This window comes from Siniperca chuatsi, linkage group LG6 (genome assembly GCF_020085105.1).
Source record: "Siniperca chuatsi isolate FFG_IHB_CAS linkage group LG6, ASM2008510v1, whole genome shotgun sequence".
In the NCBI taxonomy this organism is placed as follows: Eukaryota; Metazoa; Chordata; class Actinopteri; order Centrarchiformes; family Sinipercidae; genus Siniperca; species Siniperca chuatsi.
The window spans coordinates 9914423-9934771 of NC_058047.1; the positions used below are offsets into that span (position 1 = coordinate 9914423).

General features: G+C 39.3%; 1 protein-coding gene across 5 annotated transcripts; it reads left to right on the forward strand.

Moving 5' to 3' along the window:
• Positions 1 to 971: 971 nt before the first annotated feature.
• Positions 972 to 19766, forward strand: si:ch73-61d6.3 (occludin). Of its 5 annotated transcripts, none has more exons than XM_044199086.1 (9): positions 972 to 1256; positions 5461 to 6065; positions 7562 to 7753; positions 8697 to 8864; positions 13269 to 13432; positions 15638 to 15856; positions 16685 to 16856; positions 17956 to 17997; positions 18287 to 19766. In XM_044199086.1, exons 2-9 carry the CDS (start codon positions 5481 to 5483, stop codon positions 18386 to 18388), a joined length of 1644 nt encoding a protein of 547 aa, XP_044055021.1. In that variant the 5' UTR covers positions 972 to 1256; positions 5461 to 5480; the 3' UTR covers positions 18389 to 19766. The 5 variants fall into 5 exon arrangements, with proteins under 5 accessions (XP_044055021.1, XP_044055020.1, XP_044055024.1 ...); XM_044199085.1 differs by having other exon boundaries at positions 972 to 1230; XM_044199089.1 differs by lacking the exon at positions 972 to 1256 and adding an exon at positions 4010 to 4127.
• The last annotated feature ends 583 nt before the right edge of the window (positions 19767 to 20349 follow it).

Here is a 20349-nt window from a genome sequence, read left to right on the forward strand (position 1 = left end):
GCAAACATATTAAAACATTTTGGTCACCTTTTATGTAACACGAAGGCAAAACATTTTTTGAAATAATAATATCTGCACCAGTGTGATTGATTATGTGGGTACTGAAGGATTGGCAGTGGTGGAAGAAGTACTCAAATAAAAGTAGCAATACCACATTTAGAAATACTCTGTTACAAGTAAAACTACAAAAGTATCAGCATCAAAATATACTTAAAGTACCAAAAGTAAAAGTACTCATTGTGCAGAATAGCCCATATCAGAATAATGTACATTATAATATTGAATTATAATTATTGATGCATTAATGTGTTCATCACTTTTATGTTGCAGCTGGTAAAGGTGGGGCTTATTTTTTATTTATTTTTTACTATAGGCTACTGTACTGTCAGGTAGCTTGTGAATTTCACTAATAAAGTCTTATCTTTATCCATAATAATACATCATAATGTATTTGTTGATTTTATACTTTGTATTATCAGATCAGAATCAGAATCAGAAATACTTATTGATCCCCGCGGGGAAACTCTTTTGTTACAGCAGCTCGCTGTCACATCAGTGCACACAGGAATAGAAGTACTAAGCAAAAAATATAATACACTATAATACAGGTCAGATTAATTAAGTACCAAGTGGGTATAAGTATAAAATTAAAATAAGGGTAAAGTACAATTAATATGAATCTGCAAAAGTAACAGTAACTAAAGGTATCAAATAAATGTAGTCGAGTAAAAAATACAAAATTTTTCTCTGAATTGTAGTGGAGTAGAAATATGAAGTAGCAGAAAATGGAAATACTCAAGTAAAGTACAAGTAGCTCAAAACTGTACTTAAGCACAGCACTTGAGTGAATGTACTGGAGCCTGGTTGTAGTCTGTCGTGTGGCTGCTGTAAACCGCAGGAAGCCCGACCTCTGGCGGTTGAAGCCGGCGGTGCAGCGGTGCGGTGCGGGGGGCCTCCTCACCGCGGACAGGCGGGACAAAGCACTTGTTCAGAGGCTGCAGTCTGCGAAGGAGCCGTGGTCTCTGTCTCCGCCTGGGACAGCAGTTTTGAAGTGAGCCTCGAACAAAAAGAGGTCCACTTTAACATTAACTCTCAGAAACAGGTTCATCTGTCGGACACATTATTATTATTATTATTTTTTTTTTGCTCCAAACTTTCAGAAGAAGAGTTTTGACAGGAAACAGGGACTGGAAGTGTGTTAAGTTTTTATTCCCCTTAAGCGATCCTCAGGTAAGACAACATGACGGCGGTTAAAGGTGATTTTAATAACTCTATGTAAAGCTATTCTGTCAGATTAAAGTAAATTAAGTTGTGAGTGAGCAGCATTAGTAACGGTAGATTTGTAACTAACGACAGGTGGGATTCAAGTCACTTAACGTTTGTTAGCTAACAACAATATTGAGTTAAGCTACGTTTTGTTATCGATCATAAAGGAATCCGTTTAAAACGATTTAATCTACCGGGACAAAACAGAAAGAAAATCGCACTATATTTATCTCCATAACGGTAACGTTAGCCGGTGTTAGCTAGTATAAAATCTGTCGATAATGGCCGTTTGATTTAAGATAACTGTGGCTTGAATTATACACGTTATCCAAACCGTGATCAATAACAAACAGCAAAGTAACATCACCACCAAAAACCACAGCAGTTTCACAACCTGCTGTCTGTTCAGTTTGATGTTTTTATTTTTCTGATGATAATGATGTTAAATGTGTGTTTACATGTTAACTGATGGCACAGTAAGCTCAGGAGCAGAGACACGTGAATCATCCAGGTATAACTCAAAGATTTACTTTAATATAACTGTAATTTATATGGTTAGAAAAATCACTAATTAGGAGGGATTTATTTAGCTTTGTGTTGTGGAGTACTAGCTAATGACTTATTAATTATAGACAGGGGTCAGTTTATTAGGTACACCCAGTTAAAACAGCAGCCCTGCAGAAAACCCTACCTTCATGAAGGTTATAGAATAGAAAACTACTTTATTGGCTCCCAGAGTGGAAACTTGTCTTTAGCTTACCACAACATAAAACATAGAGCCCTATAACAAACATGTAAACTGAACACCACTGAAGTAAAAAGAATATGCATAAAATAAAATAATAAAACATATAATAAAACACAGTGGAGCATGTTTTTGTTCAGGTTTTGTGTGGATTGAACAGCATTTAGTCTACCCTCATTGATATAACTGGGGTGGACAAAATATTAGAAACCCCCCTCAGTATAATGTAGTACACTGCAACCACACCGCAGTCTCCAGAATGACAATTCAAGTTGAATCAACATCTCTCTCAAACGGTTTTTGTATTAGTGTGCATTCGTTTTAGATAGGTGGACCTAAAACATTTGCAACTGAATGCATATCCACAGGTTTTACTGAGTTTTTTTTTTTATGGCCCATTTTTCAGTGGGGTGCTTTTGGTCAGGAAGTCTTAGCAGACTCCTGTGTGTGTGCCAGTGGGTCCCAGCCTACATTGGGCAGGGGCCTAATCGTTTCTGACAGATGTGAAACATGTGACTGTATGACTGGAATTCCATTATCAGCAGCAGATGATAGAGTCTCTGTGTTGTAGTGGAGCTCATGCTGCGGCTGGTGGGTGTCTGACCTGACCTGTGACTGCGGCACAAATGCTGTGTTTTCTGTCCAGCTTGAAAATGAGATTTGTGAGCCAGTTTTGGACAAACACCATTGTACAACTACTACTACGACTGATGCTACTGTGCAGCTGCCATGCCGCTGTTGCTACAGCACATTCTTTGAGTGAAAGTCACTACGCTGTATTCAGGGAATTTGCTTTTAAATAAAGTACAGTAACTTTGTCCGGCTGTTTCCCCCTTAATGAGCAAATGTCCCAGATAAGTCATTGTGATTTTGTGGGCCTCACAATCACATCTTTCTTGTACAGGTGCCGAGTCTACAGCAAACAACTAAAAAGACAATAAAATGTCAAAGAATAGTGGAAAATGCCCATCGTAATTTTCCAATAGCCCAAGTTAATGTCACCAAATGAATTGTTTTGTCTGACTAACCAAAAATATTCTGTTTACTATAATGTTAAGAAGAACAAGCAGCAAATTCTTACATTTGAGAAGCTGGAACCATCAAATGTTCAGCATTTTGCTTGTCAAATGATTTAACCATTAATCACTGCAGCTCCAGCTGCCTCCCAAAGATTTGCACTACTGTTATACACTCCCTTTAGAAAATCCCTACTTTATTACTTTAGGAAAACTACCATGTTTTGAGCCCAAATTGGCTCTTTGGCAGGTTTAGAGAAGTTTAAGATTTAGATTTTGACGATTTTAAAGCCTTTGCACCTGACAAAGAGCTAGTTTGGGCTCAAAATGTTGTACTTTTCCTAAAGTAATAAAGTAGAAAATTGACTTTATAACAGTGTTGTGAGGCCTTTGGTAGGTAGAACTCACAGTTGTTTGGTTCTTCTCAGTGTAATTTCATTGCACGGAAAAAGGGCTTGAGCCTCAGATTATTTCCTGCCAGTTATCAATATAATCAGACACTGCAGTAGAGAATAAACTAAGACCCACTGGTTTACGAGACAGCCTGTTGATCAACAATAAAGGACACCTGACACCGCTGCGCAAATCATACCCATCCACCTGTACTCCCCTCCTTTCTCCTGCCTCACTCCACTCAGCAGCAGCACAGAGGAGCCCTTGTTTGATCCTCCTTTGACAGTGCCCCAATTTTCTTGTTCTTTTATTTTTTTACCCCGACTCCATGGCAACACTGTTCCTGTGACGAGCAGCCTTGACTTTTGCCCCTCCTGCTCCCAAAACAAAGGCAAGAAGTTATGGAGGGAGGGAGAGAGAGAAGGGGGGAGGAGAGTTGGGGGACAGGCGAATTGTGAGGGGGATGAAGGATATGGAGGAATGAGGGAGGGAATAATGGGAAGGTGTCTGGGATGGAGGCTCTGAGGCGAGACCTCTTCTGCCGTGTGTGCCAGAGTCCCATAAAGAGAGGAGAGTTATTACTGAGGACTGTAGACTTTGGGCAGTGCCAGGGACTGTGTCTCTGTCCGTCTCTGTGTGTGTCTAATTTTCTGAATGGCCGTTGCCTCCCTCACAATCCCACCAAGATGCCTGAACAGGAGAAAAGTGTACGTGAAAGAGATTTTCTTGTTGTTTTTGCAAATATCCCTTGATAATGACTTCATCAAGGGCTGATTATTTTCATTATCAGTGAAGTTGTTGATTATTTTCTCAATAAATTGATTTATTTTGCATATAAAATGTAAGTAAATAGTAAACAAATGCCCATCACAATTTCCCAGAGCTATTCAAATTACGTGATTTGTTCAACTAACAGTCCAAAACTAAAAGATATTCAGTTTACTATCACACACGACAAAAGAAAGCATTCAATCTCCACATTTGTCCCAAAATATTCTCCAGCTTGAAGCTTCTCTAAAGTGAGAATTTGCTGCTTTTCTGTTTTATATCTTGAAAAACTTCACATCTTTGCATTTTGGACTGTTGATCTGACAAAGCATGTAATTATAAGACTTGTCTTGGGCTCTGGGAACATGTGCTGGGCATTTTTCACTATTTTATGACATTTTATAGACTAAACAATCAGTTCATCAAAAAAAGAATAGATGAATCGATAACAAAAGGAACCCATGGCTTGCACTCAGCATTGAGTTCATATCAGGCTGAGATTAGAGTTGGCAAATAAGAAAAAAGTAAAAGAGGCATTAATGTTCTCATTTTCTGTCCTCTACAGTAGCTTTGTCCGGCTGTTTACATGCCTTTTCACTCAAACATGTAGGCAGCCCACTCCCTGTAGGGCTCTGTGTAGAAGAATAGGTATTGTTATACACTGTGGCCTTGGATGTTTCTCTCTAAGATTTGTAGCAGAAAGAAAACAAAAAATTTTAGCTGGAGGGTGGGATGTGAAATGTTCAAAGTCTGGTTGGACATTGTGGGAGCTGGAGAGAGACTCCCACAGCCTGTGAAGACGCAAAAAGGGAAGTATTGTTGTTTGGCTGCGCTCCCCGTCCTGGTACCGACATCTCCACACGGATTCTGACTTTGCTGGTTCGTAAGACCTCAAAGCTAAGGTCATTCCACTAATACTTTTTATTTCTGTCAATGTGGGAAAGCAGGTCCGATCTAGTTTATGATAAGTGATAAACTTTCTGCTCTCTGTAAAACCTAATTTACTCAACCTGACAGAAAGAGAAAATTGCACAAACAAGGCTAACCTCATAAATCACAACCCCTTGGAAATGGTAAAACATTTACACTGTTCAGTTACTAAGCCTCATTACCAAAGACAGTCACGCCTAACTTTCCCATATCTCCACGTAGCATTACTCATATCAGTGCTGCTGAAAAACAGAGCCGGACAACTCTTCCTAGCTTTGTGCGGTGCACTTTGCTCTCTCGACTATCCACAAACTCTTTTTGTTTTGTTGTTTTTCTTTACAGTTCGGAGACATCTTTGAGCAATGTTTGACAAGCAGCGCTACGAGAGCCCACCTGTCTACAGTCCTCCTTTCACCTCGCCATCCAACAACGGCTTTGGCTCCCCAGGCAGCTTCCATGCCCCTCAGAGCGATTACAACGCATACCCACCTCCACCGGGATCTTACTACATCGAGGAGAAACCACAGCACTTCTACAAATGGCTGTCGCCTCCGGGGATCATCAAGGCCATGATGGCTACGGTGATCCTGTTGTGTGTGGCGATATTTGCCTGCGTGGCCTCCACTCTCATGTGGGACATGCAGTATGGAATGGGAATGGGAATGGGACTGGGCTACGGCAGCGGATATGGCGGCGGCAGCTACGGTTCAGGATACGGTGGTTATGGAGGCTATGGAGGTTACGGAGGCTATGGAGGCTACGGCAACAGCTACGGCTCCTACATCTCACCTTACTCAGCCAAAACCGCCATGATCGCCATGGCAGCCATTAACTTCATAGGGGCGTTGGCCTTCTTCATCACCAGCTTCTCTAAATCCAACACTGTCCGCAGTAGGAAGTTCTTTCTGGCCCTCCTGATAGCCAGCATCATCATGGCTGTCCTGCAGGTAAGACTCATTCACGTTTTGTGGTTTCCTTTTGTTTATGCTGTTCCACTTCTCTGTCTCCAGTCACCCTGTGTGGAGGAAACTATAAAATATGACACTGGTGATGGGTGATTGATTCATTAGAAGCACAAGATTTCTCTGTAGAGCAACAAGAGAGCAAAGTATTGTAGAAATCACAATGGTCTATAAAGTAGAAGACAGATAAACTATCTTTAAAGCGAAACTATACTACACAAACTATACTACACAAACGTCACGTTCTGGACAAAATATTCTCCTCTAATGGCTCTAAGCCCCCCCCCCAGCTAAAACAGGTCAAGTCTTTTATCATCATCCAGCTAAAAGAAACTAAGATGGAGGACAATATACTAAAATCAGTCTTAATCAAACACAAATAGATTGTTGACCTCTGTTTAGTTCTGCTGCCTTATATATGGTTAACATTGTAGGTGTAAAAACATGAAATGTGAATGACATATCTGGAATATTTGGAGGTTCCCATCCCACATCCCAACTAACAGTGGAAACTTGGACATGTTTTGTAAACACTGTTATGTGCGGTATTTAAATGTTGGGTTTTCGAAAACCCTAAATACCAGAAGTATAATCTGGAACAGGACTGTGTGTACACAGTTGAGCTCTTTTCACATCCCACTGTTCTACATGCTGAGTCGTTTAAAAAACATGTTCATACAGATGTTCATCCAAGATCACACCAAGATGTTTACGCTGCTCTGTATACAGTGTAATAATACTGTAGATCCAAAAATGAAGAGACACTAGTCTCTCTGGGATCCAATCTGTTAATTTTACTCCATCCTGCTGGAGCTGTAATAAAGTGTCTAGATGTTCAATATGGAAAGAGCGCCTTCAGTTAAAGTAAGTGTATATAAGTTGGCTAGACTTTCTCTTTAAATTAAATCCTAAACTCTCTGGTTATTGTTTTTACATCTGAGGGCTTTCTTTTCTGCTGCTCTTAAATAATTCCAGATAATGGGCAAGTTCTGATTCAAGCAGAGTTTATATGATTTTCTTACATCTGTAGGGGTGTTAAAGTTCATTTGTGCTCAGCACATTATCGAATTCAGTGTAGAAACAGGCAGAAAATGTATCATACCAAGCATCCATAAAAATTTCAAATAAAAATGTGGATGTTTCCAGCTGATTAAGCTCCAACAAAGTATTGTTACAGACAAACCAGAGAACACAAGAGAATCATCAAAGGTTTTTTTTAGCCCAACATAAAAGTTGTCCCCTTCTTGTAATGTACTCTTTGTACTTACAGGATGTTCAGCAAATTACTGGGATGATATGATTGGTGCTGAATGTGGGTCTTGATGATGTGACATGATCTGACACTGTTGTCTTAGTCATATTTGAATTGAGTAGTGAGGAGTGCTACTAGAAGTCTTTTTCAATGAGAGACTAACGGATGTTATAATTGTAAATATCAAGGCGACTGTCAGTGTACTAACTTCAGGTTGTTTTTTTTTCAGGGCATCATAAACATTGTCTACATTGTTGGCGTGAACCCCATGGCCCAGGGCTCCTCCAGTATGATGTATAATCCAATGCTTATGATGTGCCAGAACCTCTACCAGACCAGCTACTCACAGATGGGAGGAGTGGGAGGCTTCCCCATGTACAACCAGTATCTTTACCATTACTGCTATGTGGACCCACAGGAGGTTTGTAGCTTTTCTTGTAGATATTTTGTAGATATTTCAAGGGTTAAGTCAGTGTTTGATGTGACACTGCAGGTTTTGCCCCTTCAGGATAATTTCAAGTAGATGCAGTAGTCTAATTTAAATATTTATAACATGCTTTTAAATTGATTGGGCTACAGTTGTAACTATAATAGTTTCTGTGGAAGTTATTTTGAGTTGGATGAGCAGTGAAGGCCCTAAAATATATTTTCATTTCAGACTGCAACATGTAAAATGTGACTACAAATAAATACATTAGGGCTGCAAGTAACAATCTCATCAACATATCTGCTTTTTAAAAATAAGTCCATGAACTGTTTAGTCTATAAATTGGCAGAAAATAACTAAGTGATGTCTTTACATTGCCTTTGTTTATTTTGTCTGAACAGAATCCCAAAACTCAAAATATATTCACTCTACAATATTATAAAACAAAGAAAATCAGCAAATCCTCACATTTTAGAAGCTGGGACCAGTAAATGTTTGGCACATTTTGTCATTAAATGACCTATTAATTCATTGTCAGACTTGTTTATGATTAGTTTTGTGTTTAAAGACTAATCAGTTAATTTACAAATTGTATCAGCACTAGAATTAATATAATTGAAATGCTTTGGGTTTACTTGTGTATCATACACCATCTGTTTTTGTGAAACAGTTGTGTATAAAGATGTAAGAAATGTGTTAAAAGTGAGATAAATCTGGACTGAATCAGCCCTGTACTGTTTTGTAATGATATCTGTTATCATGAAGCATTGTTGCACTTTTTGGGTACATGGAACCACAAACTGTGAAATGTATTTCTCCTATTGACATCACACATGTGTATTTATGTTCTTCATGTAGCAGCATAGACCAGCTTTATCTTACAGCTTATCTCCTTGACAACCTTCCAGATTTTATTCTCCTGTTCTTGCTTTTCTAGGGAGTTGCCATGGTGTGTGGATTCCTGGTTGTCATCGCCTTGGGTGTTGCAGCTTTCTTTGCACACAAAACAAGAGGGAAGATCTGGCGCTACGGGAAACCAAACATCTACTGGGATGAGCCTCTTGTTGGCGGGAAGGCCTCAGAGGGCAGAGATGTAGAGGACTGGGTGAGAGACAACAGGATGGTAGTCACAGTTTAATAAGAACAGGTTTACAAGGGATTTACAAAGAAAAATCATATTTCGACCTGAACTGACCCTGAGTTTGTGCATGCACAGCTTGCAGTCAAATGAACAGGGTCACAGAGAGTTTAAATCCGGCCTAAGGAAAGTTGATAGAACACAATGTTCACCGACGGATTTGATTCGATGATGAAATGATCAACTACGGTGTTTTTTCGGCATAGTAGGTTCAGCCACCAAAACTGATGTGTGGCAAATAAGTTTCCATCCGTTTCTACAATGTAAAGTAGGTAAGCAGGTAGGTCACCAGTGAGGTAGTCATCCTGCTAAGGTAGTCATCTGCTATAAAGACAGGTTAGGTGATTGTGGTGATTGTGGCAGTAAATAGCCAAGCTGAGACTTGTATATTCCCAAGGTTTTTAACATAGTTGCACAATATGACACTTTGCAATGTTGCTCACCATTTTAAATCTCATGTGTTTTCATCGATTGTCTTTTATGAGTCGAAAGTCCAAAAGGAGCTTCATATATAGGTCTTTATCAGTATATAGGATTCTACAGGGAAACGGTCACACTACCGTAACAGTGCGTCCTGACTGAGTCACTTTGTTCAGGGACAGGGCTGATAGCAGTTAGCGATTGTTTGCTCATGGTCTACTACCTGGTTTCACTCTGAGTAATCATTAACCACCTGAGAAGATAGTAAGCAGGCAGGTGGTTTCTATAGAGCCTGCCTTTTTAAACGTCAACATTACGCTAGTCATATGGGACTGTTACCTGAGATGTGGGTTGATTATTGACTTGACCTGCCACTTTTCAAATGAAGCTTGTTTTGTACAGCGAATGACAATGAGTTTACATCAAAGGCTCAGGTTTGAACATTGAATAGATGGTCATAAATGGCACTAATAGGTTAACTTGACATTTGGTAAGCTAGGTTTGAAACACCAGGGTATTTGTACACTTTTTTAAAGCAATTTTCTATGTTTTGTGTCTTAAAACTAAATGAAATGTGGGTCTGAAGAACATTTCCTTTCTGTCTGCTACAGTACATACTGTAGTCAGCACTCTTCTCCATACATAATGTCCACATCCAGTGTTTGTTCAAACATCGTGCAGGTGAATTTCAAGTTACCCTGCTAACTGCCAGTGATAAGTTTTGCAACCATAACTTATTTAAAGGGAGTGCTAATTGTTTTATTTCAGTATGGGGTTGAAAGGCCAAGATACCTCCTCTGGCCATGCATAAGCACATACTGCAGTGTGTAATGCATATCTGTACACTTAGAGGACTAAAAAAAAGTACTAGCTTAGCTCTATCATTTGATCAGATGTGTCAATGAAGGATGCAGAAAGTGCTGTGAGTCATTCTTTATGTGTTATATTGGATTATATAGAGCTGTTTGTTTTTGAGAGTGGTTGTCATTGCCTGGAACATGCCATCATGTACACAGAGGTGTACAGGCAGAGCAGAGCAGACAAGACAAGCCCAGAGTGAATCCTATGACTAGTGCTAGTGTCTGATAATGGAGCCATGCTCCCTTGTGTCATCGGGCTTCGGTACAGTAACGAAGTGTACACTGCTACTGCACTTAGAAATTTCACAATTCTGGAGATTTTTGAGGTAAATATTGCTGTTAGAAAAAGTAGAAGATTTGATGACTGTCATTGCAGTCAGATCATTATTTATTCAAGCTAGTCACTCTCAAAGATTAAAACATGTATGCAGGTTGGGAAACATATACTTTGCTCCCTGAAGACTTTATTCTCTACAAAAGCAGGTAAGCCAAAGTGTGCTGTTATTGTATATTTACATATGTCCAATGTTCCACACTGCAGCTATTTATTTCCATTGTTGCTGTGCTACCTGCATACTACGTATCTGTGTCACAAAATGAGTCATCAGGCTTGTTTGGCTCCTTTAAACACAAGGCCAGTGACAGTCTAAGGCTGTGGTTGGTTTGCAATTGGACCCATCTCTGTTGCTGAGTGCGGGGAGGCCTGGCATACTCTGATGACCTCACACACTGACCTCATTCAGCTCGCCCGGGGGGGGGGGTGTATGCATTGTGTCTGCTGCATGAGGTCATCAGAGTTAGTTTCTGCAGGGCTGTCTGTGTGCTGAAGTGCTGCACAGATGTAGAGAGAAAGCATCCTGTGCAGGTTTCGTAGACGTGGACATAACATTATACTGTATAGCATAATATGGTCTAGACATTAAGAAACAACATGTTGCTGAACCCTGGATGACAAAGATTTTGTAATTATTTCTTCCAAAGTGGTATCCCTTGTCTGACATCTCTTCAAGGAGTGTAGAGTGAGACTGAACGATTTGGGGAAAATATCTAATTGCAATAATGACCAATAGTACAATAGATATAAATTGTGTGAAATTGTGTTCAAAATAAACTCAGGCATGTATTGGTTAGCTACATATATTTAAACTAAAATAATTTCTAAAAAACAAACAAAAATAGGGTTCTATTTTTTTTTTCAAACCCCGTCTTTTAGTGAAAAGACAGCTTAGGTAAACTGAACTAGTTAACCTGCTAAGCTGCAGCTGACTTCATTTGATGGCTACAGTTGTCTTCAGATGGTGGCTTAAAATGACAGAATTCACTGTATTTTATCTTTTAAATATGTCAGTCACTGCTGCTCAATAAAACTTGCTGTAAAAGCGTTCTCACTAGTTTTGCAAAGCACAAGTGTCATCATCTTTGGTGAAGCACATGCCTGAAATTAGGATTCAAGTAGTAATTTTACAACTTACATAAATCTCTCCCTTTTCCATCATGACTGCCACTGCTCTGCTTCTCCTTCATCTTTTATCGCACATGCACTTCTCCCGCTCTTTACCTTTTCTACTCTTCCCTTTGCTCTTTCTTCCCTCATCAACACCCACCGCTTTGCCTGTCTGCCTCTCTCTGTCCCTCTCCATCTTTGCCTTCATGCTTTTCTTCACTGTGCTTACATACTCTGCTCGCAGCCCAGTAGCACACTGCGAGGGCATTGTTGTTGGGATTCTTACATGAAATGCAGTCTTCAAATAGGATTCTCCTGCAGCTGCAAGAATGGCAACTCTCCCCCCGCCCAGGCACTCCACCCACCTTGATTATTGTTTTTTGGGGGCTTGGCTGATGTTAGGCTCTGTGAGGAATTTGCTCAGTAGTGAACCACCCAAGAAAGCAGGAGGGTGGATGTTTTATAAGGGTTTTATATAGTTGGGAAATAGTAAATTCTCACCTGTAAGCCGTTCCCCAGGGACTGGTGCTGAAATACATTATAGACAAATACAGCAAATATTTATGCCTACTTGTGCAGGTGCAGTAGTTGTCAGATGTCTTACTCCAGGGGAACATGATCTCCTACTCCTACATACTCCTGCTCCTCACAGAAATCTGCATTTTTAAAAGTAACATCACTACAACCATTTTCAGTGCTATTTCATGTACAAAGGCATTTGTGCGGCTATATTTTAAGCTTAATTCAAAACCTGCTTACTTACTTATACAGTGAATTATTGTAGTTTTAGTCTCCTTTTTGTTGTGCTTTTATTGGCCTCACATCCTCTTTGTGTTGCTACATTTGAAAAATAACCAAAGGGTTTCTGCTAACATTAAGCCAGTTAGCCTTCCAGGTATCAGAGAAACAGTAAGACCCGTTTAAAGTTTAGACTCAACTGCTTTGTGTAGAGGTTGTGTAAAAGGCATCTAATGATTGATACAATTATTGGACCCAGTGGAAGTGGAAGAAGCAGTGCCTGACCACCCCTGAGGGCTTCATTGTGAGGAATGCCCTCATGCAGGCTGTCTGACCTCACAGGAAGGACTTGGAAAAACAGATTAAGGCAAACTTATTTACATGAGAGACACTGTTTCCTTTTGTTTGAAGAAAGAAAGGAGGAGCACTTCTGTTCCAAGTGTTTATAAAGACATACAGTAAGACAGTAGAAAGAAGTGAAAGCAAAGCTGGAATTATTGTCAGATGGTTTCTGTGTATATACCATCAGTGGTATTACATTACAATCTCAAAGGTTTTGGTTTATTTATTTATTAGTGTTTGATTTATTTAACAATTAGCCTTTAGGTTCCCCGTGCTTGAAAAGCAGATAACTCTCATTTCACTGAGCAGTTGGATTGTGCTGTCCAATTACATGCCTGACTGCTCTTTCAAACTTTAAGCAGTAATTACCATACTTTTGTCTCTGGAGTAGAGTTACCTTTTCTTCTCAAGTTAAGACCTAAGGAAAAGAGGAGAAAAATAATGGTTTCTTTTACAGGATGTCAGTCAGAAAATGAGCCTGTAGCGTGGCCTGGTCTTTGTGAGTGCTTTAGTTGTTTGTTTGTGTTTGCTGAGTCTGTTCCTTCTGTTTTTTCCTGCCTGCTGTAGGTGAACAATGTGGAGGAAAGCCGCAGTGTTCAAGACGCCCCTACTCTGCTGGTGTCAGAGAAGGGAGCTGGTCTGCTCAACGCCTCAGCGAACAGTGTCATCTCCTACCCCCCAGCCAAGGTGGACAGCAGCTCCTATAATGGGGACGAATACGACAACAAAGAGTGGGTGACCCTGTTTACTCAGCCCCCTTTTAGCTCAGAGTCTACAATTCTACATACAAATCAGATGAAGCATATTTTGGCTGATTTCTTGAAGTCACAGTGAAACGGAAGTTAGAGTGTCTTTATCTTCTGTAATGTGACTGTTGGCCTCCACCCAAAACTCCCTCATACATGTTGTTAGATCAGGAGGACGAGGGAAGAAATTAGACCTCAACGACGCTCTTTTGAGAATGTAAACAAACCAACTGATATCTCTGACCCATGGTATCACTTTGTTAGCTACTAGGACCAACAAGCTATATAAAAATACGATTTGTTGATATATATGTGGCTTATAACAAGAGACAACTGACCAAGTGACGTAAGGATGCAGAATTAGAACTGAAATGTGTTTTTTAAGAAATACTTCAGCTGTCAATGTCTTTTCAGTCACACAGATGTGTGGAAATGTCCAGTAGCAGTATTTTCTAAATAATACATTTCTATTGAGATAGTAGCTGCAACATTTGAGTCTGTGTACACTGTAAAGATTCCACACAAACAATGAACCTTCAAACATGTGACTCACGCAAGCAATATCTAATCACTGCTCTGTTTTAAAGCCCATGAAAACATATTGCCCTACCCACAAAAAGAGCTCTGTGTGTAACCTTTGAGCCCTAGTTGGATTAACTTTCCCTTGTTTGTGAACAAATGTATTTGCTTTTTTTCAAATCTAGAAATGATTTCTCAAGCACCTTGTTTTTGTCTTAATATGCTCAAAAATATACTCTGAATGACCTGCTTAGTGTGGACTTAACAGACGTTAGGACAAAATAAGGATCAAAGGATTTTGATTTGGTTCAAAGCACCGAATATTATTATTTTGATGATTTCTTCTCTCACAAAGTAAACATAGCTGGCATTCTCATAAGCAGAAGAATGTTAGCCTGAAGACCTGCGGTGTGCTCTGTTGTTGACATAACGCAGCCTTATTTGTAAGAACTTGTAATATCTGCATTCCTCTACAAATCCCTACAAACCTACAAAATTTAGCATGTTTCCTCTTTCCCGTTATTAAAGAGCTGTACCTGCTTCCTGGTCACTGAGGGCCCTCCGCATGGCACAGAGTCAAATTGTAGGGTGTGAGCAACAATAATCATTAGTGGTTCAAGGTGCTTACCTTCCTACATACTGTATCTGTCTGGGCCATATCAGTAAATATGTGTTTTCTTTAGACACAGTGTCACATTAGACCACTCCTTAAGTTCCTGGTGTTATTTGGGTCATGATTTTCTTTGTGTAATTTTCCATTTTGCTTAATTTGTTTTATATAGTCAAGGGCATAATTTCCACTGGGGATGGGCACCTTGAGAGTTTCAGTTTGATTTACAGTGCCCTCACAGCAATACGTTTTATGAGTAGAAGAGATTGAGAGAGAGTTGGACCTGGGTTTTGCCTCTCAGGCTGCATACAGGCTACTTGTATATTGTTGGGTCTGTAGGCAGTCTGAGAGGATGACTGAAGGCAAGAATCGAGGTTGAAAATAGATAGTGAAGCTTTGTAGTAAAGATGCAAATACAGCATTATTTATCAGAAAGCATCAGGTCTCTATCAAGAAACCTAGATGTGATTTTTATCGGGGTTAGTGTATTATTAATATAGCAATTTGGAATACATATCATTTTTATTTTTTGTTATACTACCATTAATATGAAAAGTACAATAACCAGTTTTTGTCATAATATTATTTGCTGGACTGATATAAATATAACAAAATATAAATGTGTATAGATGCAGAAAAGTTCACTTTTTGGGCAAGTTGAAGTACCTCTGACTTAACTGTATCACTTCTACTTCTGAAACCAAACTTACGCGCTTGCAAATTAAGTCTAGGTAATTAATTATTATCTAGTCTGTTAGAACTGTACTTTTAATTTGACTGTACTTGACAATACTGTGAGAATCACTGTATTCTGTATAGAAGCGCACTGCTAGTAGACAGCGAAGGAACAGTGGACGACACAAAACACAAATACACATTCTGCTTTCAGTCATGTCTTTAACTTCTTTAAGGTCTTATTTTCAATAATATTTCTCTAACAAAACCGTGGTCCAAATGCTATTCCTGTGAACAAGACTTTCTGATTATTATCAACTTTTCTAGTGGTTCCAGCAGAAGCCAGTTATTACAAATGTTTTCATGTTTTTGTTGCTGTCCTGCAGGTACTCAGAGAGGACCACCAGCCGACCGTCAGAAGCCTTCTCCCACGGTGGACGAACCAGCTCCAGCCCTTCAGAGGAGACCAGCGGGGGCCGCAAACCCTCTGCCAACAGGGGCAAGAGACGCAGACGTAACCCCGAGCTGGATGAGTCTCAGTATGAGACAGAGTACACCACAGGAGGAGAAACTGGCAATGAACTCGACGGAGAAGAGTGGGAGAGGTGAGAATTTAGCTTCTACGACTGTTGTATCTGCGCGCAGCTCACACTGTCTGGATTAAAGATGGAAATGTCATTATCTAAAAACACAGAATGTAGATTGCAGTTAAATACCGTCGATCCCTCAGGACCAGACCTAAATTCTTTGATTTCAATGAATAACTGTAAGCTCATAAAATCAAGCTCATGGGAGAGTGACATGATTTACAGGAAAATGCAGTTAGAATATCTTTTGTATAGAAACTGCAAGTATAGAATAGTAAATAAAGAGTTGCTTAAACAGCAAAGCATAGAAAAGGCTCTACATTCAGTATATGCTTCACTCTGTCCAGGAGAGGAGTTAATCCTCTGAGGCATGCCACTTCACATGGGTTGTACTCAGGCATAATGAGAGAATTGGGCCAAAGGTACAACACATGGGAGTCAATGTAGTTTATGAGAAAGTAGTTATATTTGGCTGTGGTTCGATCCGCCCAGACTTCAAGGAATATCCCTGAGAGACATTTAAAGCCTAACACACCATTATTGAAACCAGCACTTACTGACTTAGCATACAGCACCAGCCCACCCTATACGCTGAATACGCAATTGCTTTGGGCCCTGCGAATCCTTTTATTTCTTTTTCTTTATAAAGAAAGTTGCTGGTAGACATAAAGCCAACCAATGGCTCTGACCCAGAAAGGGTGCCCCCTGTTAGTAGTAAGCCTCGTCGAAGGTTGTACGGTGTGATGTTCTTGTGCAGGAACGTTGAAAGTGTTTGGAAGTCTTTCTAGTGACTGATGCAGGTTTATCTCTGATGCTGATCTTTCGCCCCTCCTTCTCCTCCTCCAGTACGTACCCAGAGATAACATCTGATGCTGAGCGTCATGACTATAAGAGAGAGTTTGATGCCGACCTTAGGGAATACAAGCGCCTGTGTGCTGAGATGGACGACATTAACGATCAGTTGAACAAACTCAGCCGGCAGCTGGACACACTGGATGAAACCTCTGCCAAATACCAGGTCATACACAGTACTCACCTCCTAAACTCATGAGAAAGACATATCTGAACAAACATACTGGTAATGGATGAAAGATGAGGCTAAATTACAAATTGCAATAGGAAAGATCATCCCCTTCCACTGTAACTCAAACAGTGAAAAATAAGACACATGAATAAAGAAAATTAAATACTTGTGTAGGGTATGAACACAAGAAAGTGACAAATCCAAATTATATACTGACGATTTTATTCTAAACAGCAGAGATTTCCCAACAAACGATGATCTTGCTGCAAAAAGATTCTGCCAAAACGCTGATCTTCTCTCTTACAATTGCCAAAATTTAAATGAACATTTTATGGTTTACAACAGTATTGTGCTGAAGCTGTTACATTTGTGCCACGTGTGGGGGTATGCTGCCTCCTTCTTTTCCCACACACTTCATTTGTTGTTGTTGTTTTCTTGCGCACCAAACAGGGGCTTCCAAGCAAGAACTCTGCATTAATGATAAAGACAAAAAGGAGTTTAATTGTTGAGTAATAAAACACCTTGCAGTGCTGATCAGTCTGAAAGCAAATTTGCCACCTCCACAGTTCACATTTAGGCATAAGAAATCTTTTCATGTACTGAATTTCCTGAAGTTTTAAGAATCGATAAAGGAAATTGTGCTAATATGGTGCACAGAAGGAACAAAGGGAATCATTAAAATAAGAGTTTAACACCCATAACTTTGAGCATTTGCACAATTAGATTCTCAGTTGTTGAGTCACTGCATAGATTAGTTCAACCAGATCGCATATCCAACATATTTGACTTTGCTTCAAATAAAATGTTCCCTCTTTGACCACACAACTGAGTGCTTTAGGATATCGTTGGAATATCTCAGTCCTCAATCTCCTGCTACGTGCCACAATTCTTAATGCTGGCGAATAGATGCAAGTTTACATCGCAAAGACTCAGATAGACACACAAAGATTTGAAGATAATCTAAGAGAGACTCCATTGGTGATCATCAAGGTCCCATATGCACAAACAGGAAAAAACAACATTCCTTCAACCTTCAGTTTGTAAGTGACAGGCACGTGATCGTAACAAATGTTTTTTCCTCATGTTTCCACAGGCTGTAGCAGAGGAATATAATCAGTTGAAGGATCTGAAGCAGGTGAGGAGAAATCTCTGATGATACATTTTATAAACTAAACTCCATAACGACTTTATAAAAGATATATTGCAGTTATTTATGGAAGTATTACAGATGTAGTTTCTAACAACCAGCTAATTTATTTTTCGTAGTATTCTTTTGCACATAAAATTTCTGTAATTGCTTTCTGTTCTCTCTAACCTTTTTCCTAGTCTCTCATAGCTTTTATTACTTTTTTTTAAAAAGCAGAAGAACATTTTCACTGTTTTGTAGTATTAGATGACTCATCTGTGCTCTCTCTGCTCTGTAGACACCAGACTACCAGTCTAAGAAGAAACAGTGTCGCAGGCTGAGACACAAACTGTTCCACATCAAACGCATGGTGAAGAACTACGACAAGAACCACTCATGAATCCACTGAGTCCTGACACTCAGCTCTGTGGTCTACACAGCAAACACTCACAGACAGAGGCCAAGATACACTCCAAAATACTACAAAGACTCTGTGACGTGTGGACCAAAGTTACCTGTACAGAACCAACACACACTGGATACACACTCACACACACACATAGGGACCATACTGTATGTTAATAATAATGATCTTGTGTTTTCCTTCATTCACTCTGATCAGTTATGTATAAATAACTACTTTTTTTGTAAGAAAATGGAAGCAGGACCCTCAGCTGTAGCCACTTCCACACTGCCATTTTTTTCTGAAAGGTCCAGCTCATTGCTTGCAGTTGTCAGCCACTTGTGACGATCAGAGGGTGTGTTTGAAAGTCACCTCACCTTCAGTCACCTGTGGTAACACTGTGCTCAGTTTCTGTGGCTCTGTTTGCTCTCCAGATTGGCAACTTTTCTTTATTTATCTCCACAGATAAGAGGAGGAACAGTATTGTAGAGAATGTAGTAATGGGTGAGACGGGTTGCTGGGATTGTTTGCGAGCAAATACGCAGTTTCTTTTAACCCTTGGCATAGCGTTATCTTTGTCACAAATGAGCTTTAGTTTCTCATCTTCTGCATCAGTGTTTGTAACTAACTTCAACGTCAGTGCAGTTAACCGTTTTCTGCCGGGGGCCGTGTATGTTTTTCCTATGTGCTGGCTTTTTGTCAAAACTAAGATTTTGATACTGATTATCATAGATCCAGTGAGACCAAAAAGGGTAGATAAGTGTTGCATTGTTATACTGTATATACTTTTAATGAATCCTTATCATACTATGCACCAAGAACAAATTTACAGTTTGTATCTGTCTATTAGATTCACCAGATATCTTAGCATTTGTGATGATATTATCTGTTATTTGTACATACTAAAGACCCATAGTGGCTTGTTTTTTAATCTTTGGTCACTCAAAATGTGCTTAAGCTATGCCAGTTAGTAAAAACATCCAGACTATTTTTATATTTCTTATCATACACACTCCTCAACAAACTGGAAAACACTGTTTCTGTCATTGTCTATAAGCAAAAGTGAAAATGATCATCTGCTGATTCCATGTGTGTTAATATTTGTTGTATTAATCCACTTATTGTTCAAAGTGTTACGATCTAGTGTAAGTTATAAAATTGTTTAGACACACTTTTGATTTGTCATGCATTTTTATTTTTTATGAAGAACATGTTGTCGTTTTACAAACCATTTGCAAGCCATTTATTTTTATATGAATTTATTTTCGTTGATGCTATTATAAGACCATTTTTTGTAACTGTAAACTTCCATAAGGTATGATGTCTAAAAAGTATTGAATTCAGTAAGTAATAAACATTTCTAATTATCTAAAAATGTGTTAAGCCCATATCTTATATTTTTACTTCTTCCATGTTTTGCTGACCCTCCTGGTTTGGAGATATCTGCAGCCCTGTGCATCTGCAGCGAGCGTCCAGCAGGGAGAGCAGGAAGACTTTCTGTCAGGGAACACTGTTGATCCAATCACAGTTGGCTCAGCGTAAGCTGTTGCTGCCCTCTTTTGGTAAACTACTTTGAAAACCTTTTACTAGAGCTGTTTGCTGTGTCCCAATTCCATACCACACCCTCATTGTATACAGTATGTGCTTGTAATTCTCATTGTATACTCTATACTGCAGTTTACAAAAATAATAAACTTTTTTCATTTTATCCTTGCAGGAAATTATACAAAAATCAATCACAGTGTAATGTTGGATTAAATTAAACTTCACAAAGAGAAAGCAGAATAAAAGATGTAATATTTATATTTTGTTTCATATGTCCTAGATCTTTGTGTCACTGTTTCACCACCATCTGCTATTTGTTAAAAATGTTTTCAGCTGTGTGTAGTACCTCTGTTTGATTTGTGCATTGCATTGTGGGACAATAGTTTTTCTCCATTTGATGAGACCAGAAGAGA

Bases quoted from the DNA above. Each gene is read 5' to 3' on its own strand.
- si:ch73-61d6.3 (XM_044199086.1), top strand. From the start codon at position 5,481: ATGTTTGACAAGCAGCGCTACGAGAGCCCACCTGTCTACAGTCCTCCT. The intron at 7,754-8,696 runs GTTTGTAGCTTT...TTGCTTTTCTAG, and splicing joins GCTATGTGGACCCACAGGAG to GGAGTTGCCATGGTGTGTGG. The intron at 15,857-16,684 runs GTGAGAATTTAG...CTCCTCCTCCAG, and splicing joins GACGGAGAAGAGTGGGAGAG to TACGTACCCAGAGATAACAT.